Source organism: Arvicanthis niloticus, chromosome 2, assembly GCF_011762505.2.
Source record: "Arvicanthis niloticus isolate mArvNil1 chromosome 2, mArvNil1.pat.X, whole genome shotgun sequence".
NCBI classification, from domain to species: domain Eukaryota; kingdom Metazoa; phylum Chordata; class Mammalia; order Rodentia; family Muridae; genus Arvicanthis; species Arvicanthis niloticus.
In genome coordinates, this window is record NC_047659.1 from 74,178,628 (window position 1) to 74,203,669 (window position 25,042).

Consider the following 25,042-nt stretch of genomic DNA (forward strand, 5'->3'; position numbering starts at 1 on the left):
TGATACGCAGAGTATGGCAATTCAGCTTGCGGACTTTTACTTTTTAAACTGTGTGATGAGCACACAGAAGCCTGTGTGTAGCTTTTCATACTTTCATGTCTTAAACATTTCAAGGCACTTTTTAAAGAGGGGATTGAGTCTGAATAGTAATATAGATTCTTATGTTGGAAAGAATCATTTTTCCAAAATGTCAGCAAAAAAAGGGCATGTAGTATTATTGGTATTTATTGCACATATTATTTCCTAGATAACTTTAAATAATTTATTTACATGCATTTACTTACCTTACCTAGCAACCTTAATACACAGTAATACCTTCCGTATGGAAGAAGATGGAGAAGATGAGTCAAATCTTCAGATGAGGTTGAAAATCTTTTGGGCATCTGTTGCAGTGTGCCAGTTACAATCCGTAGGTATTTGCATCCAGTTAAACTGGGAATTCAAAATAGCTCTCCCATGACAATGTTGGAGAATGGGCTAGAGCAGATGGCAGCAATTGTGAAGAAATGTTTCATGCATGAGATGACTCTCTTGCACTGATGCAAGGAAGGACTACGTGATTAGTGTAGGGTTCTGCCTGTTGAGGAAACTTCTTTGTGAGAAGGGCGAGGTAGGGGTGGGATTTAAAACTTCCCAAAGGTCAAATTTCTCCTGCTTGCATAGGAAGTCTAAGAAAATATAATTTGGGATTACTGCTATCTATTCTCTCTCTCTCTCTCTCTCTCTCTCTCTCTCTCTCTCTCTCTCTCTCTCTCTCTCTCTCTCTCTCTCTCTCTCTCTCTCTCTCTCTCTCTCTCTCTCTCTCTCTCTCACACACACACACACACACACACACACACACACACACACACCCCTTTCCGAGGCGGGGTTGACAGCTGCAGAGTGGAGGACTACAGCTAGGGGGCGCCCTCTCCAGCGGGGTCGCTCTGACTTGGGGCGCGCTCCCCTCCCTTCGCTGCTCCTGGCGAGCTGAGAAGGCGGAAGCAGCGGCGGCCGCGGCTGGGGCTGAGGCTCCGGCCGTCGGCGGACGCAGCAGCCGCGGCCCACGAACCGGCAGTTTGGCGTCGGAGCCACTTGGTCTCGGAGTGTCGTGTATGAAGGCGACGCGGCGCAGCCCGGGGGAGCCTTCCCAGTTGGCTGCGAAGTTTCTGCGTGTGCGATCGGTGAGTGAGCGGCTTCGAACTTGAGTTCCGGCGACCGCGGGCCCGGGAGAGTCGCCCCGGGTTCCCCACGGGACAGGGACGTGTCGCCGCGGGCTCTGGCTTCCCACAGACGGGAGTGGCGATCACCAGGTCCTCCCTCGGGTCCGGGACTCCGCCCCCTGTCCCCTCTCGTCTGGGTAGCCCTGGGACCCCGTCTCAGCACAAAGCCACCTCCGTCCCTGTCGTCTGACAGGTGCAGGATGCGCCCGTTGTCCTCCCACGAGCCGGGGGCGCCCTCCGTGCCCTCCCCGGGACTGCAGGTCTCCCGCGAACCCGCCCCTGGTTTAGGAGCCTCTCCGGGCGTTTTCTGTCGCCTTCCGGCTCACGGCATCCCATCTCCCCAGCCCCTCTCTTCCTCACCTGGTGTTTTCCCCTTTCCAGGGAAGGAAATCGCCTGCTGGGTTTTCCCGTCCCTTCCAGTTTAAATTAAAAAGAAAAGAAAACAAAAATCCCTTCAAACTCCCAGAGTGCAGGGGAAAACTTTTTTGTGTGCCCTTTTAAATTCGAGAGCGGTTCTAACCTAAGCAGCAAGTTTAAAAAAAAAAAAAAGTACGATGACACCAATGTTCCCCTCCCCACCCCTGCACTCTAAGCGATTGTTCCAGACACGGTATTGCTAAAGCTGTTCCTAGTATTTGGCTTCAGGGGAACTCCGGATGAGACTTAGACTGTCTTCGTGTGTGAACAGAAAGCACCTAAAGCTTGGATGTATAGGATTTGCTTGTTTTTCTGAGAGCAGGTGACTAGCCTGTGACACAAGTCTAGAAACCAGAACTTGTCACATCTGAAGTGTAGGCTTTGTTGGGACTTGATCTGCTGGCATTTCTTACCTTCTTTGATGATGCTGGATTGGGGAGAGCTCTTTTTGGTTTTTGAGGTGGAGGGTGAAGTGTGGCCGGTTTGGTGTCATGTGACTCGAGGAAAGTATTTGAACCAGTGGCTTTGGCCACATGATGGATACAAGGATCATATCTGAGTTTCAGCCTTGATGCCCTATATATATTAGTTCAGTATTATAGCCCTGCTTTTCTTGATATTTGCTGCTCATACATTTTGGTCTCTTGACTTGTGTAAGGGGGTGTCCAGAATCCGTGGGTTTTAGAGGAGCAAACACTCTCTGAGTAAGGAAAAGATCCTTGAATTTGAGTCCAAAGGTAAATGACATCAATCGAATATTTGTATTATTTCGTAACCATTGTAGCACAGTTTTCCCGGTCTTTGTATTTTAAGAATTGATTTTTTTTTAAGGATTTGGTACATGGTTGCTGTTAGTAAAGTTTTGGTTTGGGTTTTTTTTTTTTTTTTTTTTTTTTTTTAACATTGTGTGTGTGTGTGTGTGTGTTTAGGCCTTCTTCCATAGGCTCGCCTATAGAGGTCACAGGACAATCGGTGGGCCCCATCTAGTGAGCCCCTTATAGAAGAGAATTAAAGGTAACTTGTCAGTATTTTCTTCTGTGTAGTTTTGATTTATGAATTACATGTTTACTTATATATGCACTCCAGCTGACTTAGAATGCATGCTTTCAAGACATAACTTACACATTTCTTTAGTTTCACACATCCTAGCATTAACATCTGTGGGTCATCCTACCCCACATGCAAGACATCTGACAGCATTGTCTCTGAATTATAATCTATACCTAGACATAGATCTGTAGATATAAGCCATGGTTTCTGACAAGGCAGGTTTCCCTATTAACTCACTGTGTAACTGAGATAGGTTGGTAATGATTACCTCCACCTTGTTTCATCAAAGCATGCTTTACAAGATTGTAAGGGGCAAACAATTGCAGTCCTGAAATACCAGATAAAGGACTTGAATTCCACTCTGCCCCTTCTGTTCATGGAGAAAGCCACCCAAATAAATAAATTAATTAAATAAGTAATTTTTAAAAATTTTAAAAGTTGTGAGAAATATTTATACCAAAGCATATAAACATATTTTTGTGAGTCTGGAGGCCAATTTTGTAGCAGCTCATAAAGAGAATGTCCAGAGCATAGTGTTTCTACACACACCATATTATGTTCTTACCTCTATAGCGGATTCAGCTCAGTCTTCCTTCCTCTCGTTAATAAAGATAGCTTGTAGGGAAGTCAGAGATGTGACTTTCTTACCTGTCGTTGCAGGATGTAAAAGTAAAGGGAAAAATATTTGTAAAATGTACTTGTTTTCACTTAATTCCCTAATATTAATTAGGTTGCAGTTTAATTACTATACTATGTGTTAAGATACTGCAGTATATTATATACACATACAGAACACACACGAACACCACTGACTTTCAGGTTTATTATCCAATAAGATTATTTGGAAGACACAAGCTTCTGTGTTCTTAAGGCATGAGAAGTAATGAAAGCAACTTGATATTGGTTACATTTTTTTCTAATGATAACACTTCTGATACTTTATACCATAAGCGCTGGTATGTATGATATATGTATATATACATGTATGTTTTTGGTAAACCAATGAACTTAATTAGGGTTGCCCTCAGGAACATGAGTAAGGGGTTCTTGACAGCAGGGCATAGGCAACTTAACAGAAAATGCCTCTCCTCCCTTAGCCCTTCACTGCACAGACCTCAGAGAGAGGTGGCACTTGATGAGCTCCAACCTGGACGATGGTCCCCAACTTGACAATATTAAGGAGGGAATCTTTATCTGTTTAATGATTTATTTAGTTTTACTTAGGTAGGGGTGTGTGTGTCTGTGTATGCCTCAGATGTGTAGCCCACAAAAGCCAGAAGAAGGTATTAGATGCTCTGGAGCTGGAGATATAGTTGGTTGTAAGCCTTCTGACCTGGATGCTGGGATCCAAACTTGAGTCTTCTGGAAGAACTACAGTTGTTCTTAACTGCTGGGCTATCTCTGCAGTCTGGGCTATCTCAGGATCCCAAGGAGGGATCCTGAGCAGGTAATCAAAGCTGCTGAGAGAGTTAAGAATTGAGTGAGTATGTCAGTCCCAGGAGACAGCAGTCCCCAGCACACCTCCCGATGCTCTTGCCACTTCTTGGTCCATGGATGCTTGTATAGGTTTTGGGTTGGCTTTGTTTGTTTGTTTTTGAGACAGGGTTTCTCTGTGTAGCTCTGGCTGTCCTGGAACCACTCTATAGACCAGGCTGGCCTCGAACTCAGAAATTTTACCGCCTCTGCCTCTCCAGTACTGGGATTAAAGGAATGAGCCACCACTGCCTCCTGCTTGTGTGTTTTCTAAGAGTGCACTTACAGCCTGGTGTGGTAGCTCATGCCTTTAATCCCAGCACTGTATTCAGAAGCAAGTGGATCTCTGTGAGCTTGAGGCTAGTCTGGTGTACAGAATGAGTTCCAGGATAGCTAGGACTGCAGAGAGAAACCCTGTTGGAGAGGTGGAGAGGGGGAAGTGCAGTCCCTTAGTGGAAATTGTTTCTGTTAGGCATGTTTTCCTAGGAACATGTCGTTCATAAAAGTTCTCTTCAAATCAGGTGATACTCAAATCTTGACCTGGACAACAGGAAAGCAGTATAGAGACTGTCTGTAAGCCAATTTTTAAACTAAACCTTGGGCAGGAAAGGAAGACTAAGTTCATTGATGCTTGTCATATCAATGCATATGAATATGTGCTGTGCAGCTCAGTGACAAATACAAATGTCTCAGAAGTGGCTTTACTAAGCAAGACAAAACAGCTCAAAAGCTACGGGTTTAACTGTATTGTTATCAAGGGTATATAAAAATGGACATTCTTGTATATACACTGTGGGAGTGAAGATTAGAAAGCCTTTGATATACTTTGGATAAGCAACATCGTTTATCAGAAATCTTTAAAAATTCCATGTCCTTTCACCCAGCAATTCTACTTCCGTGACTAGAAACCATGACTAAGAAAATAGAAACAAGAATTTGTCTGAGGACGAACATAACAAAAGGTATCATCCATAGTTGGCATGACTCTTTTGTCCTCGAATCTGAAGGAGGTAAAGAGGACTCTACACTCAAATGTTTGGACAAAGGTCCGCATGCCTAGTTCTGCTGTGTCACGGTCTCTCACTCCTTCCTGTCCCCAGTCCCAACCACGCTTTCCTAGAAACTCACATTAGAAATGGCAAGGTTTTGGGAGATAATTTCAACTTTTAAAAATTATATCAAAAATAAAGTAAAATAGTAAGTAATTGCTGATGAATCATTGGAGTTTTATCAACTCAATATAATAATGCTGGACAGCATTTAAAAAATAAATCTTAAATGTGTTTTGTCAAAACCCAGATAAACAAATGTAGTGCTTAAGTGTCTAGGCTCTGGGGTCAGGTCGGCTTTGGGTTGATCAAACTCGGTCACTTTGCAGATGATCCTGGGCAAGTTGGCCTTTTTAAGCTCCATGGTTTTCACTCTGATAAGTGAGAACTGTACTATGTAAAAACATATGAAATAATAACTTGTTCTGATTGATTGCCAGGTACAGATTTAGTGCTTGAATGTGTATTAACACACGTGATCCTTGCAGGGACTCTCAGATGGAACCTGTCACTAACCTCATTTTACAGGAAAGGAAACTAAAGCATAAAAGGACTATGCGCTCTGTCCGAGTCATGACCAAGTGACTGAGAAAGGCCTACTGGGCTGTCCAGCCTAGCCATGAGCTCTGTACTGCGCCACAGTGCTGCCACCTTTAGGTTTTGGTTTTGTTGTTCTTTGTTTTGAGATTTATTTTATTTTTAATTATTTGTGTGTCTACATACATGTGAGTTCAGGTGCTTATAAAAGCCAGATCCCCTGGAGCCACCCAACCATGGATGAAGGTACGAAACTCAGGAGTCCTGGAAGAGCAGGAGCTCTTATTGTCTGAGCCATCCTCCAGCCCTCCTGCTTTGTAGGTGCCTATCAGATAGGGATCGAAAGGCTTGCAGCGTATGCATAGGTGTTTGTTGTTATACTGGCAAGCCATGAGCACCCGACATCATTTCCAGTTCAGGAGTTGAACCTAGAGCCTCACACTGCAGGCAGGCCTACCTCTGGGCTGTTTCACTAGCCTTCTGTTGACTGTTTGAAGCAGGGTCTCCCTATGTTGTCTAGACTTGTCTAGAATTCTCTGTCCTCCTGGATCAGCTTCCCTAGTAGTTGGGATAACAGACCTATCCCTACAAGAGCCAACTAAGAAATCCTTATTATTGTTGTTGTTGTTGTTATTGTTATTAGTGTTGTTGTTATTGTTGTTATTATTATTAGGGTTTTTGTTGTTATTTAATACATTTATGTATTGCAGTGTGAGGGGGGTAGGTGTCACATGTATGGAGGTCAGAGGACAACCTGTGGGTTCTAAGGATTGAACTCAGGTGGTCATGTGCAGAGGCAAGCATCTTTCTCTACTGAGCCATCTCAGTGATTTGGTAGCCACTGCTTAATTAATCCTCCATCTGGCAAAGTGACAGAAAGAATTTTTGTATAGACAGGCATGGAGGTAATTGTCTGCCTATTGACCAGAGATTTGAATTCTGCTTCTAGAATTATAGTTTGCATTAGGGATTTTCCTCAAAGATAATCAGCTAAGCTAAAGACGTGGTTGGGTGTAGGTGATACCAGGTTTGTACATGTTCACATCTCATCTCACGTATGTAACATAACAGTTTAGAATTTGGCGGCATCTGTCTGCTCCTAGTTTTCCATAGGGAAAGAAGCCACATGTGTTTTTCCAGTCATTAGTACTAAAACATGGTCATCTGATCTGGCTGAAGGCAGGAGACTAACTTTTAAATCCCATTCTTTCTGTATAATAAAAATCACCACATTGAACATTTAGAAATCCACACGGAACTTTAGATTCTGAGAAGGAAACAAAGTTCCAAGTGGTTCCAGTTACTTGCCCCAGATCACATACCCGCAGCTGACTGGTGTGTGGTCATTTGGTTCCCTGCTGGCTGCACTAGTCTCCTCAGCTCAGACTACCTAAAGGACCTTGAGTGACACAGAGAACTTCCTCAGGGCTGGAGAGGTGGCTTAGCCGCTAAAGGCTAAGCTCACAATCACATCTCAGTGGATGTTTAGTAAGCACTGACTACGTGAAAAACCTGGCGCTAAGGTCTGAGCATGACTGTAAACAGATGACAGGAGGATACTGTAATTGAAGTGCTTTTCTTTTCAACTTCCTGTTGTTGCACTAGTCTACAAACTTTCCTCGAAGGATGTCTTTGTGGTCTGCATAGGTGATTTCGTAAACATTTTGAAGGAGGGAATGAGATAACTTACCATGAAGTGGTAGTTATGAAACAAAGCTCAAAACACCTTAAAAGCTATTTTGTAAATAACATTAAAACAGTATGGTAGGAGACTATATAGATAAACTATATATTTGCTACAGCATTTTGTCATTGTTTTTCTTCTTGCTATGTTTGCAGATTGACTGACAACAAAGCTACTATGAGTCTCTTAAACTGTGAAAACAGCTGTGGGTCCAGCCAGTCGTCAAGTGACTGCTGTGCTGCCATGGCTGCCTCCTGCAGTGCTGCAATGAAAGATGACTGCGTGAGTGGCTCTGCCAGCACGGGGAACCTCTCCAGCTCCTTCATGGAGGAGATCCAGGGGTATGATGTGGAGTTTGACCCGCCTTTGGAAAGCAAGTATGAGTGCCCCATCTGCTTGATGGCTTTGCGGGAACCAGTGCAAACACCATGTGGCCACAGGTTCTGCAAAGCCTGCATCATCAAATCCATAAGGTATTTGATTTTAAGAAAGAATGGTGCCCTATAGCAACCAAGTGTAAAGAGCTTGTAAGAAACAGGCCCTCCCTAGAACAGGCAGACAGAGAACGCTGGTCAGGAAAACAGCAGAATGGACAGAAAAGTGAGACAGTCAGGTCTTATCCCAGTTTGTACTGAGGTATGAACGGAGGCTTCTGTGTCTTCCCACCCAGGCCACCAGGAAGACTGGAATGAAAATGGCTACTTTTGCCTTAAGCAGTTCTGTTGCAGACTAGGAGAGGATTCTGTTTCATTAAAGTATTATTTTTAATTTGCCTTGAATCAGGCTACTAGAGCAGTGGTTCTCAGCCTGTGGGGCTGCAACCCCTTTGGAGGCCAGATGACTGTTTCACAGGGGTTACAGATCAGATATTCTGTATATCAGATATTTACATTACAATTCATAACAGTAGCAAAATTACAGTTTTGAAGTAGCAATGAAAGTAATTTTGCAGTTACGAGGGGGATGGGGGTCACCAGAGCACAAAGAACTAACTGTTTTAAGGAGTCTCAGCCTCAGGAAGGTTACCATAGAGAACCACTCTGTGATACCCAACCAGGTGAGGAGCCCTGACTCTGTGAGTGCTTATATATTCTAGTATTAGCTCTGGAACATTCTGTTGTCCCCTGTCTAGGAGCAACTGTAAGATGACCAGCATTCTCAGAATCTTATCCCCTCTCTCTGCTGCTACAACCACACCTCCTCACACAGCCATGCATAAGTCGGCTCTGACAGGCCTCCCTCCTAGCCTTGCCCTCTTCCAGTCTCATTACAGCAGCCAGAGTGGCAAGACAAATGACGTCTCCTTGGCTCAGAACACCCTTCATGAATTATCTGGGAGTAAAAGTCCTTGGAAGGCCATGTGACTCATTTTCTGCCCTCTCCAAGGGCTCACTCCCCTTCCATTCCTCTCCGCATGCTGCCCGCTGTACCTGTCAGACACAGTGCTGCCTGGTGAGCTGGGACACACTGATAGGTGTCCTGGCTACTCCATACCACCATGGCAAGCCACAACCCTACTTGCCTCCAGATCTTCCTTACCAAACTATTCTTTTCTCATTTTCCCCTGACAGTTTTGCCCTTAAATACCTAGTAATCAATGTGTTTTGTCTGCCTACACAATTGGAAAGTAGGTCTTTGAGACTGAGATGTTATATTGGTTTTCTCTAGTTGCAGGAACAGTGCCCTCCCCACAATAGGCGTTTAGTATGTGATGGTTTTAAGTGGATTCAACTACACAAGAGAAAAAGATCATCATTTGGCTCAACTAGGTCTCATCTCCTAGGCTCTGGTACCTCCTCACTGACCAACAGTCTATGAACCACAAATGGGTCCATCCACCGAGGAGGTCAAAGCCCTCATGTAGTTCCAGTCACCTCTCCAAAGCTGTGTCGAGCATTGCTGCCTTAGCAAACAAAGTGAAATGATCCCTGAGTAGTCTGTGGCAATCATGGGCTACTCAGTGGTCTGTACATTTTTATCTCTCCATTTCTGTACCAATTTTCCAATAAAACTTGAAATTAAGCTGATCGTATCCTGGAGCTTGAAATAAGTTACAGGGGAGCAACACAGCTCTTGAGTTTAAGGAGAAATGTGTTACCATTAAATTAGTAAGGGTTTTAGAGGATACGGTTATTTATTTGTGTGTTTGTTTTCCAGCCTTGGCACTATTAATATTTGGGGCCAGATAATTCTTTATTGTGGCACAATGTCCTCTCCCTCTTAGGCCATCAGCTGCATCTGCTCTGTGTTCACTAGATGCTCATATGCTACCTTCGGGCCAGCATGTGAGGTCATGGTGTCTCTGGGGCCTCTGGTTTACCACACAGCAGACCAGGTTCATCCTCCTCTATATGCTTTTAAAGTAGGTAAAAATGATAGCACATGAGACATGCTGGAATGTGCACTGTTTTATCCAGTGTCCAGGAAGGTAGCTGGCTAACCTTTAGAAGTCTTTGGAGCAGAAGATTTTGGAAGTTGCAGGACAGTGATAGGAAAGAGATAAATTCCGCAAAAGGATATCTGAGGCTTTATTCCCCCATTTCCTTCAAAGCTAGACATAGCTGCATACTATCACTTCAGTGCTCTCAAGAACAACCACTATAAAGTCTTCATTCTCTGTCATCCAAGAAATCAAAACAGATCTTGGTCTAATTTCATTTTCTTTGGGTTATCTAAAACTATAGGTGATGACTATAGGTTTCCTTTGTAAAGTTCTTACTCTCTCTTAGACATATATGTTTTACAGATTTGTTCCTGGCTTTCTGTGTTTTAAAAGAATCTGATAGTTTATTATGGTTTTGTTTTTATTTTTGTTTTTGTTTTCAGACTGAAGACGTAGTCCTGGTGTCCAGGAGCTCCCTAGGTAGACCAGGTTGGCACAGAGATCCCACACCTGGCATGCTTTATATAATCTTAATCAGGCCCCGTAAAGATAACCTCTATACAGTGTTGAACGGATGTTTCTTCATTTCATTTTTATGTCAACCAGACTATTTTATTCAATGTTTTGTTTATTATCTAACTAGAATCTATACCACAATCTACAACCCGTTAGCTTTCTTAGACGGTCAGTGTGGTGCTAGTTTGCATTCATTTTACAAATGAATTCATATACTCTACTTTAGTGAGAATTCTGGAATTTGGGGTTCTCTTTTTAAAAACACAGAAATATTATAAGAATGTGCTTTTGCTTTAACTCCAAGTATGGGCATATGGGGACTACTTTAGACTGACTGTCCATAACAGCTGACTGCACTAGGAATGCTGGGAACTTTTTCAGAGGTTATATGGTGGGAGATAGAGGGGTGGTTGTTGGTCGTTCACATGGATTGCTTGCAGTTTGTTAATAGTTGTGCTCAAAGAAGAAACAAAAGGAAAGAAATTAGATTCAGGGATCACCGCCCCACCCTCTCTTTCCCCTTCCCCTCCCTCCTGCCTCTTGACTTTGTAAAATTCTGGGTTTTTCCTCTTATCCCCATGCTTCCAGAATAGCGACTCTTGACTCAAATATATTTATACATACCTAGGCTGTAAGCCTAAGTTCTGCCACATGGCTGGTTACCTCTGCTCACTTCCCATGCCTCTGACCTCCTCCATATTCCAGGGCCAATCCTCTTATGCTTGGCCCTATCCCAGAATCCTTTCTGCCTACTAGATGTCCCACCTTCAATTCTACCCTTTTCTATAGGCCCTAGGTTTTTTTATTGACAAGTGATGCAGCCATACAGTACACGGGCGAGTTTTCTCTACTCTCTTCTAGCCTTCTTTTTCTCCTGTCTAGTGATAGGGGGTGAAACGGGAATAACAGGTGGAGAAAAACGAAGAACCTGCAAAGTGACAAAGGTCAGCTGCACTCTACAGTACATATACCATTTGGGTGTTGCAGTGCAATATAATGCATGGATGGGTGATTTAGACTACTTACTAACTTGAAGTTCCCTGCTTCTTGTAGGGATGCAGGTCACAAGTGCCCAGTTGACAATGAAATACTGCTGGAAAATCAGCTGTTTCCTGACAATTTTGCAAAGCGAGAGATTCTTTCCCTGACGGTAAAGTGCCCAAATAAAGGCTGTTTGCAAAAGATGGAACTGAGACATCTCGAGGTATTATGGCTATTTTCTAGCTGTTGTCACAATGTAATCTCTAGAGCATAAAGCCTTTGCTCTGTTACCTGTGTGTTATAGGCTATAGCAGTTGGCTAACAGGTTCTTGCCAAATACTAATAACTCTTTCATCATTAAATGCAAAAACTTAGAAATTTTTTTTTTCTGTCTGCTTCAGCTTTGTCCCAGCAATAAAAATAAGTCTGTGTTCTTGTAAGTTTTTCAGATCCGGACATCTACAATATAACAGTTGAAGAGCTCTTTAATTGCAAGAATTACATTTTAACCCCATAACTTTATTTCTCTCCTTTTGAAATATTTTTAAAAATAAAAATGTCTTCTAGCCATCACCTCAGCACCTTCTGTTTTCTTTGTTTCTGTGTCACACAGGAAGTGTGACAACCTCACACTTTCCGTTTCTCTAAATTGCACATTGTAGTATCCACTAAATAACATATTTATATAGTTAAAAAGTTAGCTAAAGCAACAAGATAATTTTCTTTTTAATTAAGATAAATCAATTCTTTGATTTTTTTTTTTAAACCAGAAATCAAATATGGTCAATATTCTGTTTGAAATAAATGTTTAGGGCATATTTGAAGTCTGTCCCTCTTCTTTAGCTCTCTCTCTCTCTCTCTCTCTCTCTCTCTCTCTCTCTCTCTTTCTCTCTGTTTCTCTCTCTCTCTTTTTTAAAGATTTGTTCATTTGTGTGTAGGCACACACATATGTGTGTGTTTGAGTGTGTACTGTGTGTGCAGGTGCCCGTGGAGGCCAGAGGGGTACTGGACCCCTGGAGTTACAGACAGTTGTTGTCAGCCCAGTGTGGCTGCTAAGAACAGAATCCAGGTCCTCTTGGAGAGCAGCAGTCACGTTAGTCACCGAGCTACCTCTTCAGCCATTTTTGTGAGAGTGACCCTTTCAGCACAGTTTAAATTGCTAATCTGGAAATCTAACTTCTTCCTAAAACTTCCCTAACTGGAAGTATAAATTTGAGACTTCACATTCTTTTTTATAAACTTGACATCCACAATTATTAATTGAAAGATTCCATTAAGACCTTGATACTGTGTATGGCTAGAGAATGTGGGCTTTAGTCACTGTTCTAATTTGATTTCTCTTGCTGTGATTACTCTGAGTAAAGCAGTTTAGGGTGGGAAAGGGTTTATTTGACTTAGAGCTCCAGATCATAGCCTGTTATACAGGAAGTTTGCTGGCTAGCTTTTTATCCAGCCCAGGACCACCTGCCCAAGGAATGGTGACATCCACAGTAGGCTGGGCCCTTCCACCTCAGTTAATAGTCAAGGCAGTCCCCTATAGACATGCCTAATCTGAGCAGTCCCTCAAGTGAGACTTTGTTCTTGGGGTGACTTAGGTTATATCTAATTGGCAGTTAAAATTAATTCTGAGAGGAAAAAACATGTATTATTAGAAGAGATTGTCTTTAAAAAACTTGTTTTCAAATACTAATCAATTATTTTGCTTTATACAGGATCATCAAGTACATTGTGAATTTGCTTTTGTGAATTGTCCCCAGTGCCAACGTCCTTTCCAGAAGTGCCATGTTAATACACACATTATCGAGGATTGTCCCAGGAGACAGGTTTCTTGTGTAAACTGTGCTGTGCCCATGGCATATGAAGAGAAAGAGGTATGTGCTAATTTAAATTTGTTCATTGCTTTTTAAATGCATAGTTGAAAGGGTCAGCATTACATAGGATGTAACTACAAAAATGAGTTTATATCATCAGTTTTTTAAAACCAATTTTTAAGAAAGGAATAAAGTTTTAAGGCACTCACAAATCCTTAAGTGTGGAGTTTGTATTTGCATATCCTTAAAAAGCATTTTAAACTAGTTCCCGAGAGTAAACAACGAAAGAAAGCCGCTAGGAAAGATACACGCTGGCTTACTTCCCTGGCTGAATTTTAATGAACGATTGGTCATAGACAAACAAGTAGTTTGTTTATTACTGTGTAAGATTTCTACAGACTTGATTTCTACAGACTTGATTCACAAAGAGTGTGAGCTCTTGCATCTGTAAGAAAGACTTCACTAAATACAGCAAGTGTGTCCGGTGGTACCAAGTCAGTGTGGAAACAGTACAGTCCCCGGCACTTGGGACGTGGGGTGGTTGTTTTCATTCTCCTGAGACGTAAGGAGGCCAATCAGTTTCATCCTAACAGTGTCTGTCGGGCTGACACTGAAATCCTACCCTGTACTCAGTGACTTCCTTAAAATTGTATTCCTCTAAATTGTTCCTTAGGAAATTGAGCATTTTATATTTTATATGCTGATAAAATAGTCAAAATTCAGCTAACTCACTACTAAATATGTAAAATTTTCATTCATAATTGGAACAAATTGGTACCTTCCTCAACCTGAACAAATTAGATGAACTTACGAGGAAAGTTTTCTCTTTTCAGCATATCAAGTAAACCAGTTACTGTGATCTAGAAAATGGGGCTCACCCTTCTGAGAGAACTTGGGCACCAAAACCTCCTGCCCTTCTGTTTGCTTGTTTGTTTACTTTAACTTTTTACTGGAAAGAATTGTAACTAACTTGTCATGTTGCTGCTAAAAACTGATGCCTTTGGAGAATTTCAACATCAGCAAGTGCAGTCCATGCTAATCAGGGGTACTCTGCCTCGAGGTAAAAAGAAGTGCGCTAACTGTGTTGTGTATGCTAACACATTCTTTGAAGAAGTCTGGAGACTAAGTCTCACTAGCAAAAGGCCCACATTTTAACTGTGCCCTTCATTTGCTCATGGTGAAAAATTATTATCTATAAAAATCAGTCTTTTTAATTTTTTCGGATTTTCTCATACATTTCTTAATTCTCTCTTACAACTTAGATCCATGATCAGAGCTGTCCTCTGGCCAATATCGTCTGTGAGTACTGCGGTACAATCCTCATCAGAGAACAGGTGGGACTCGCTTTTGCAAATCACTATTTCCTTAAAAGCTTAAACAACTGCTAGGTATTTTTAATTGACAATTTAAATTAATAAGGCAAAATTAGTACATTTTTAAGCAATCTGTTGTTCAAAATATTATAAAAATTAATGTAATTAACCAATATTTTAAAGGAATCAAAATATACCATTTTAGGTACTTAAAATTCTGAGTCATTTGCATAAAACCTGTGCTTGTATGTATTTATAAGAACTCCATTGGTTGGTAAGCCAGGTGGCACATGCCTTTACTCTCAGCACTCAGGCGACAGGAGGATCTCTGTGAGTTCAAGGCCAGCATGACTAGGTAGTAAGTTCCAGGACTACACAGAGAGACCCTTCTCCTCCTTGCCCCACAAAAAAGGATTCCATTGGCTAGGGATGGAACTCAGGGGAGTAGAGAATCTGCTTAGTGTGCCCAGGGCTCCACTAAGTGTGTGATCCCTAGCACAGACAAAGAAATGAACAAAAACTGAACCAAAACAGGTAAGTTTAAGATCAAAACAATTGAAGGTAAAGGCCTCACTTAAAGACAAAACAGACTTACAGAGGATTGTATTTATACACTGAGATGAGGGCCTTTTTGTCAGAGACTGGCTGAGAGCAGGGAGACAGGAGAAAGCTTGTCTGCTTAGTAGCTCAGTACTGTGTCATGCCAGTTCCTGGAGTCTGCAGAGGGTCCCCAGCCACGGTGATCGTCAGGGAAGACAGAAATAGTGATTTAAAAACCTCTTATAATTATTAATAAAAAAAGGAGAATTCCATCCAGTTGCAATCTGTTGATGTTTAGGGAGTTTACCCACTAAGGATAAATATTAGTCACTAAATCTGTGTGTGCCCAGAAAAGTCTGTAAGTGGAGAAACTCGCTGACTATCTTGCTTGTAGGAAGAAGCAACAGGACCTGCCATGTGACTGTCTCTGTGTATCTGTTAGTAAAGTAGTTTTTTCTAGGAATCCTAATTTGAATGTGTTAAATGTGTTGCTTATGAAGTCATCTCACACCTCTGGTTTTCCTTTTTTGTTCTCAATTAATATTTGATGGAAACTATGCTATACTTATAAAAGCTCAACAAAAATAAAATGTAATAAAGACAGAATCCATAAATGAAACATCAGAAAAATTGGACTTTGATCCTTGCTTTGACATGGACGTCATCTCAGTCCACAACTGTGGCTCAATCTCTACTGAAACTTGGGCCCTACTTTCACTTGGCTTCTCCCTCCCTCTTTCTGCCCTTCCTCTCCTTACTCCTCTTCCTCTTCCTCCACCCTTTCTTTTCTTTTTTCCTGTCTGTGCTGGGGTTTCACATCCCAGGTTCACACATGCTAGGCAAGAGCACTCTCCCAGTGAGCTGCCTGTCCAACCCCTTGGTACCTTTTCTGTATTTGGTTGGTTGATTTTGATTTTTTTTTTTTTAACAAGGTCTCTCCATGTAGCCCTACCTGGCCTGGAACTCGCTATGTAGATCAGGCTGGTTTTGAACTTATGGAAATCTACCAGCCTCTGCCTCTGAGTGCTAGGATTAAAGGCTGTGCTGTCATACCTGGCTCCCTTGGTACCATCTTTAAAGTATGGTCTCCTTTAATGCATCTCATCCTAAAGAAGAGATCTTTGAGCCCCCAAATCAAAGACCCAAATTTCTCCACCTTGTCACCATGGTGCACATGAATGTCCTAGCAGATGCTCTCAAGAACATCAGCAGTGCTGAGAGCCAAGTACCAGGTCCTCTGCTGTGCTCCAAAGCCATTCATTGTCCACTTACTAGCCATGATAGCAAAACATGGCTACATTGGCAAATTTGAAATCATTGATGATCACAGAGCTGGGAAAGTCGTTGTGAACCACACAGGCAAGTGTGGAATAACCGACCCTAGATTTGACAGCTCAAAGGATAGAAAATGACAGAACAGTCTGTTCCCGTCCCATCAGTGTGGCTTCACTATACTGACAACCTCAGTTGGCATCATGGACTACAAAAAAAAAAAAAAAAAAAAAGATAAAAATACACAAGGGGGAAAATCCTGGGGTTCTCTTTCTAGAGCTGTAAAACACATAAGAAAGCCTCCATGGTCTGTGCTCAGGGTCAGTCCTTTCCAGCAGAATAAGAAATGTGTGGCAGTGTGGACTGAGCTGACTGCTGACACTTCTCTTCAATCAGCTAAGACAGTCCTGTGACCACACCTTCACTTGAGTTGAGGCTGGAGTGCTGTATCCAGTCCAGGATGGTTGTGTCTTTCTACCATATAACAACAAAGTTCCCAAGTAGAACCAGAATATGCCAGGGTTTCAGAGATAATATGATTTATAAAAGGTTGTCAGATGAGAAGTAATGGACCTGTTCAGTGGTTTTAATGAATGTATGACTTGTCCCTTATTAAATGGCTGAGACTTTAGTGAGGGCTTTGGGGTTGCCACAGTACTTGTCAGGGTGTTTTCTTGAAAAGTGCCACAAGAGGGCGCCAGTTCCCTACAGTAGAAACAAATCCATTTTAAGAAAGAAAGTTTAGTAAATTGGGAGGTGATATTATAAGATGTTACTACTTAATTTCTCTCAGAATTGTGAAGAAGCCATATATAGTTTTGCTTCGTATAGGTTAAATTTACTTTTAAATATACTGACATCATCTAGAACATGATATGCAGGGGAAGACATTTCCAGCCTTTGTTTTGCTTTTCAGATGCCTAATCATTATGATCTGGACTGCCCAACAGCTCCAGTCCCCTGCACATTCAGTGTTTTTGGCTGTCATGAAAAGGTACGTTTTCTTTGAATTCTGGAATACAAATTTAAAAAAAATATACTTAGATCTATGGCCTACTGAAGAATACTAATAAATTTTAGTTTCTATAAAGCATTTATATAAACATCATTGGTGTAAACTATTTTGAATACTGATACTATTACACACAGATACTTGGCAGTGGCTAAAGTATTTAAGCATGACTGAACATGTCTAAACTACATGTTTGTCTTTTTTCATTTGTGCACGTACATGTATGTATGGAGGTTCGTGTGTTCCATGCATGCATGTGAAGGTCAAAGGACAGCTTATAGGAGTTACTTTTCTCCTTCTATCATGTGGATCCCAGGGGACCAAAGGGTTATCACTCTTGGTGGCATTATTCATTGAGCCATCTTAACAGCCTGTGGACTGAATTAACAGGTGGGAAGAACGGTGTCAGGGCAGCCCTGGACAATGCTGCAGTAGTTGCTAGCACCTGCCTCTATCAGGTGGCTCACAGTGGCCTGGAACGCTAGCCCCAGAGGGTCCTCTGGCCTCTATAGCACCTGCAATTGCATGTACATCCCCAAACACACCTATAGTTTAAAATAAAAATAAAATTTTACCAAAAAAAAAAAAAAAGTCCAAGAAGACAAGGGAAAGGGCTGGAGAGATGGCTCAGCGGTTAAGGGCACTGACTGCTCTTCCAGAGGTCCTGAGTTCAAATTCCCAGCAACCACATGGTGGCTCACAGCCATCTAATGGGATCTCTTTCTGGTGTCTGAGGACAGTGACAGTGTACTCATGTAAATAAAATAAATAAATCTTTAAACAAAGACAAGGGAAGATGAATAAGTGATTTATTAAAGTATTTTAATGTTTTACAGGGGTTTTTTTGTTTTTTGTTTTTTATGTTATTCAGTCTAGCAATGGCATGGAAGACTGAGGTAGAATAAGGAAAGGGAGTGTGTGAGCTTTTCACTGACAATCCCCAAATCAGGGCAGCGTGAGTAATGAAAGTGAGGGGAGAGAGATTGGAGTCCAGGCATATTACAGGGTAGTCTAATAAGAATTAAGTAGATCGGCAGAGAAAGTGCCAGAATGAAAGTCTAATAAGAGCTAAGTAGATAGAGAAAAGGCGGGGCATCCAGAAGAACTGGAGCCTTAGTTACTGGCTCGGAGGGAAAGACTTCAACAAAAGCAGTGAATGCAGGTGGAAGCTTACAAAGAAAGAGAAGGTGTTTTAATGGAATTGAGTCTCCTCAGCTCTGGCACATTCGAGTGGAGCCGGCCCGCACGTAAGAAAGGATGAAGTGGTATTGCAGGGTGAGAGTTATAGGAAAGAGAAGCAAACGGTACTCATAACAAGTGATGCAGTGAGCGGGACAGTCCCGCCACTCTCCCCAGGGTAGCTTCAAGAGAGGGTCACCCTGTGAAGTGTCTGACAGTTTGATGTGTGTGTTGGTCTCGTTCTGTCTGGGGTATGCAATTACATGTTTGCTTCTCCACTGTACTTTTACAAATACTTAAACATACCTCACAGTTTAAAAACTAAAATAGAATGATAACTCATACTTACATGTTTTAAGGAAATTCTGTATTATGTACATAGGGAAAATGTTACATATATCAAAATATTAGTGAAGAGAGATAGTAGGTAGCCTGTCTTCTTTTTACTTACCTGTATTTTCCATTTTTCTATAATATAATTATGATTATCATAGAACATTTGGGACTTGATGATCTTAGAATACTATAGCGAATGGCAGTTAGCAAGCAGTCAGCACCATAAGTGTGAGTTGAGGACTTGACAACAGGCTCGGGTGGTTTTAAATGAAAGGGGGGATAATGATATTGGCTAAAACAAGGCATGACCATAGAGGTTTGACTTGTTTTCCTAATGCAAAGATTCTGTCAGCTATAATCTGAGGAGGGAAGCATTAGAGGAAGAAGGAGCAGAAAAGAGACCTGGGTGTTTGTTGTCTGAGTCAGCAAAGGAGGGGTGTACATGCTGCTTTCACAGATAGAAGGGAGAGTTATTGGAGTGACAGCTCAGAGTGTTCATCAGTTAGCTCCAACAAAATAAGAGGAGTATTTCATTGGGTCAGGTGACAACAGAGAAGTGATAAAGATTTGAGAGAAATTGTGATGCTCCTTTTCCAGCCTCTTGCTGCCTGGCCTGGTCTTTTTCCTTGACCTCAGTGATGTTCACAGCTCACAGCTTGCTCTTCATTTCAGATGCAGAGGAATCACTTGGCACGACACTTGCAGGAGAATACCCAGTTGCACATGAGACTGTTGGCCCAGGCTGTTCATAATGTTAACCTCGCTTTGTGTCCGTGTGATGCTTCCTCTCCATCCCGGGGATATCGCCCAGAGGACCCAAATTATGAGGAAACTATCAAACAGTTGGAGGGGCGCCTAGTAAGACAGGACCATCAAATCCGGGAGCTGACTGCCAAAATGGAAACTCAGAGTATGCATGTGAGCGAGCTCAAACGGACCATCCGAACTCTTGAGGACAAGGTTGCCGAAATGGAAGCACAGCAGTGTAATGGGATTTACATTTGGAAGATTGGCAACTTTGGGATGCACTTAAAATCCCAAGAAGAGGAAAGACCTGTGGTCATTCATAGCCCTGGATTCTACACAGGCAGACCTGGGTACAAGCTGTGCATGCGCCTGCACCTTCAGCTCCCGACGGCTCAGCGCTGTGCAAACTATATATCCCTCTTTGTCCACACAATGCAAGGAGAATATGACAGCCACCTCCCCTGGCCCTTCCAGGGTACAATACGCCTTACGATTCTTGATCAGTCTGAAGCAGTTATAAGGCAAAACCACGAAGAGGTCATGGATGCTAAGCCAGAACTGCTTGCCTTTCAGCGACCCACAATCCCACGGAACCCCAAAGGTTTTGGCTATGTAACATTTATGCACCTGGAAGCCTTAAGACAGGGAACCTTCGTTAAGGATGATACATTATTAGTGCGCTGTGAAGTCTCTACCCGCTTTGACATGGGTGGCCTTCGGAAGGAGGGTTTCCAGCCACGAAGTACTGATGCAGGGGTGTAGTGTCCATTTACGTGTGTTCAAAAACTAAAAACCATATGAAAAAGCTGTGCTTTCTCTGCCTGATCCCAGTAAACAGTAGTCAAACAAGCAGTGGGAGAGGTGTAAGGCCTAGCAGCACATGTCATCAGTGAGATCACGTTCCACTTCTCACTGTTAACAAATATCTGAGGCAATTCCCATGGAAACCTACACGTCCCCTCTGTCTTCTGCAAAACCTTAACATTTAAGGGCCTGTGGCCCGTCTGTTTGTCAGGGTGCCTCTTCACCGTGCTTCCATGGGCTTCTCAAATGTCCGTGTACTTTACTGTAAAACAAAGGCCAGTTAGTGTGTTGAAGCTCGGTTGTTTAATAATTCTGGTGCCTTAAAAACTCAAGGTGTTTTTAGGACAGTTATTACTATATTAAACGTGAGAATCACCACTGCCTGTGCTGGTGCCAGTGGGAAAGTTACTGCTCTGGTGTTGAGTTCTCATTGTAGTTGACTCCTGTGAATTTCAGGGGCTTTGAACCGTGATCCCTGGAAAGCTTAAGTTCTCATGTACTCCCTCCATTGTTCACTAAGGATCCAGGGACTGGTTTAACCCTTACTTATTTAGTGTGAATGTCTTGTCCATTGAGCATCAAGCATTCTCTGCTTTCATATTTTGAAATTTGCTCCCGGCAGCATCTTCCCAGTCTGTAATACTGTGGTCATGTGGTTGCCAACTGTTGAGTGTTATTGCCATGTAAACTTTCTTGCCTGTTCAGTGCAGCTTGGTTTCCACAGTCTGTTGCACATCTTCTGTTGCTTGCAAATACAAAATCACTAGCCTAAGCAGGTAATTCAGCTCATCAGCCATTAAATGGCACTTCATGGAGGATGACAGCAACTCTTATAGCCAGGAAACTCGAGCCCTCTTAACTACCTTTTGATTTAGCTTAGTTAATTGAAATAAAATTGATTTCCTCCAGGGGCTGGAGAATTGGCTCAGTGGTTAAGAGCATTCGCTGCTCTTCCAGAGGACCCTCTGTAACTCAGTTCCAGGGGATCCGACACCCTCATTCAGACACTCATACAGGCAAAACACCAGTGCACATAAAATTAAATAAATAAATAAATAAATATTGATTTCCTCAAAACAGAATTCATTGGAACTTGGGAAATTGTAGGTACCTGAGAGATGCCTAAACCAAGGTTGGCTCTCACAGTTGTGTGGACACCCAGCTTGAGTGGTGGCTTTAGTCCAGCTCAGTAGAGGTTCTGAGCATGTTCTGTGGGATGTATTAGCATGGCGGGTGTCCCTAATGTGGAGAGGTGACTGTTGTGCTGCTGTGTATTTGTTAATGCCCTGTACATGTATAGTACTTTGGAGTCTAGTTCTCAGGGAGTCCTACAACTAGTTAGAGCCTTTGTAAGGAATCGGAGGGGACCCTCTACTGCTGTTTACACAAGATCAGCTAAGTGTTCCGGTAACACAGAAGGCATTTGTATCTCTAGCTGAATCGGAGTCCCAGCAGTGCTCAGACCTGCCCTGCTTCCAGAGACTGCTCAGAGCCCTCGACCACGGAGTCCAGTTTTTAGCTGTAGCCAGCAAGAGTCCCTTTGACCTCTTCATGTTTCCCCTTGCTTCCATTCCACCCATAAAGGTGAGGGAAAGACCTTGTCCCCTACCATCAGCACAAGCTAATCACAGGTCTCTGGTTGGGTCCTGGAAATGTGTGTCCCTTAGCCGAGCTGCTTGTGGCACCTTCTGTCTCAGGAACACTGCATGGCCTCTAGTAGTTCTTTCCCAGGGGGTAAATGTAGGGTTGTTGTTGTTGTTGTTTACAGTAAGCAGTAGTTATTTCTATGAAGAAAGTGTAATCAACTAGTTGAGGACTTATTTTCTGTATGTCTTTTTTAACTTTTTTACATTAAATGTCATCACAAAATATCAGCTCCCTGCCCCCTCTCTGTTTTTTGAAAAAAGGAAATGACATTTAAAAACTTCCTGAGCAGATTTCTCTTTTTAAAATGTCTGTATTAGGAAGAGGAGTCATTTCCTGCCTTGGTTTTGACTTTAAAAAAACAAAACAAAACAAAACAAAACAAAACAAAAAAAAACTCTAGCATCTTTTAAGGTTTTTTGCATAAGTTAAACTACTCCCAGCTTTAAATTGTACCTACCTATAAGGCAAGTCAAAGACTAGGTGTTTCTAGTGTCTGTCTTGAGAAGCTCAGTGCTAAGCCACAGAACACTGACATGACTCACGAAATGGCTTTAACAGGGGAAAATTGGTGTGACTGTCCCTACTACTAACACAGATGTTTCACTTCAGTTTAAGGTCCATCAGCTAAAATGAATAGTTTTAGTTAAGTTTAGTCGGTAGTTTTAGAACTTGCAACATTTGGTGTTTGTCAGAAGCCAACCGTTGCCATGAATGCAGAGTTAAAATAACTAACTGACATTCAAAGCCAATGTTGAGTAAGGTCCTCAGGATCACGTCTTAACCTAGAAAGCTGGTTTCTCTACCTGCACTTCACCAGCTCCCCAGCTCCTGATCATTCTCTTCATACCAAGTGGCCTGTAAGAATCTACAGTCCAGGCTGTGTCGGCCGTCTTTTCTCTACAGTCCAGGCTGTGTCGGCCGTCTTTTCTCTACAGTCTAGAGCACTGCTATTTTTAAAGTTGTTTCTTCTTAGAAAAAATGCCCAACTTACTATTGAAGATTTTTCTCCAAATCATATATATTCCCATCAGGCCAGATGATGGCTCTAGTTTGGTAATTGGTTAGTATCCTTTGGCTATCACCGTTTCTAGCCATTCTTCTTTCTTTCAGAGAATGAAGAGGAAAAGTGCAAGAAGTGTGCCCTCACTGTAGTAAAACCAATTGACAGGTGCGGGATGATCTCCAACCATTAAATTCTGTAACTGGTATAAAGTTGAATTTGTACCAATATCAAACAGAGTCAGACATAATGTAAATTATGTGTGCAATTAGAATATCTTCTTCTTAAGGAGAAGTTGCGTGTTTCTGCTTTATCTAGAGTTTCCCTTAATTCTCTTGTGACTAGAAAATGTTTTAATTACTAGTGAGGTTATTCTTAAGACTTTGAAGTGTTTTTCTCTTTTTGTATGTTGTTAACACACTTCTTTTCTGACTTGCCTCAAATTCTCTCCATTGTCTTAACATAAAATGTCATTACATTTTTTTCTGGGGTATTTGGTGATTAGTTTCCTGGCTGCCTTAAGGGAGTGAACAGGGCACAGTCAAGAGACATTTGATTGTCCGTTGAAATACTCTTTTTAAATGTCAGCGTTCTCAGGGTGACTGTCATTTGTTTCAAAGTTGATGTGATTGGGGAACGGATGGATGCTTCCCAATTCCCAGAAGCCGGAAAAATGAAACCAGATGTGATAACCTGAACTCAGGACACTGGGTCACAAGCCTTGAAGTCACTCAAAAAGGACAAAGCTAGTTATTTCTCTCTATGTTCTCTGTGTCCTTGATGTTTTAAACTGCTCAACCCCACCCCCACCCAAAAAATCCAGATTAATAAAAAATATAATAATACAAGAAAACAATTCTAATGAAAACATTGTGGAATGTGGAGAGGAACTCCTTTTCCTGTCTTTTGCTCCACAGAACCCAGCCCTGCCTGACAGAGAAGAAAATGGTGGCCTGTTGGTCACCTGCCACTCAGAATGTAGCCCAGTCTGTCTCCTGAAACCCCAGTTTCCTTCAGTGCAGGCTCCAGGAGAGGGCAGAGACCCCATTCTGGTCCCTGCTGAGCCCCTGTTCTTGGCATACTGTGCATGGGCCTGTCCAGTAGTAACAAGACTTAATGGAAGTCAGGGTGGAAGCTGGCTGTTTCTGGGTAGCCTGCTTGTCATGGAAGTCACTTGGTAAAGTGAGAATGTTCTTTTTCTGCTTTTCCCCTGGGACTTTACTGTGGCAGTTCTCAAACACGCAAGTATGTTTAAAACCTAGTGGACTCCTACCATCTAGAATCTGAGTGACATTAGGTTCGCTCTCTGGTTTAATGTTATTTTAATGTAAATTCTAATTGCTCTTTAAGACTGTTCAATCCTAAAATAATTAAACAACTTGGAGTTGTATAAGATTCTCCTTGGAAACTTGTGATATTTATTGTAATTCACATTGTAGCTTCTGCTTCATGCTAACTTAAAATTTGTGGGAATGTTATGAGGAATTTTAATCTTATTTCGTCTACAGGAATATTTTTCATAAAGGATTTATTTGGAAGGTTCTGGTTATGCAGAATGTTATTTTCTTAAAGGTATAATTTGGGGGCTGGAGAGATGGCTCAGGGGTTAAGAGCACTCACTGCTCTTCCAGAGGTCCTGAGTTCAATTCCCAGCAACCACATGGTGGCTCACAACCATCTGTAATGAGATCTGATGCCCTTTTCTGGTGTGTCTGAAGACAGCCACAATGTATTCACATACATAAAATAAACAAATAAATAAACATTTTAAAAAAGAGCTGACAAATTGTGGGGGGAAGGGTATAATTTGGGGCACATTTTGCTACTATATATGATTTCAGGATTATGTTCCCTGGGGACTAAAGACGAGTGATTTAGCATATAGCTACTAAATTTAGAGTCAGGATCTAGATTGTTGTAAGGGTCTCTGTAGCCCCTGTGGCCAGCAGAGTGGTAATCCTCGGGTGGCAGGAATGTAGTTCAGTTCAGTGCAATGAAGTACTTGTTGTTGCTTCAAATTTCTGTAGTCTGATGCTGAGTGGTTTATTTTTGGCATATCTAAGCCCAGCTCACCTTGGTGAAAACTTTT

The 25,042-nt window shown here is 42.1% G+C and overlaps 1 protein-coding gene across 1 annotated transcript; it reads left to right on the forward strand.

Annotated features, from left to right (window-relative positions):
- Positions 1 to 954: 954 nt before the first annotated feature.
- Traf6 (TNF receptor associated factor 6) lies at positions 955 to 24,491 on the forward strand. The gene is made up of 7 exons (XM_034495426.2): positions 955 to 1,163; positions 7,568 to 7,885; positions 11,365 to 11,515; positions 13,005 to 13,163; positions 14,366 to 14,437; positions 17,145 to 17,222; positions 19,428 to 24,491. The coding sequence occupies exons 2-7, from the start codon at positions 7,590 to 7,592 to the stop codon at positions 20,262 to 20,264; spliced, it is 1,593 nt and encodes a 530-aa protein (XP_034351317.1). The 5' UTR covers positions 955 to 1,163; positions 7,568 to 7,589; the 3' UTR covers positions 20,265 to 24,491.
- The last annotated feature ends 551 nt before the right edge of the window (positions 24,492 to 25,042 follow it).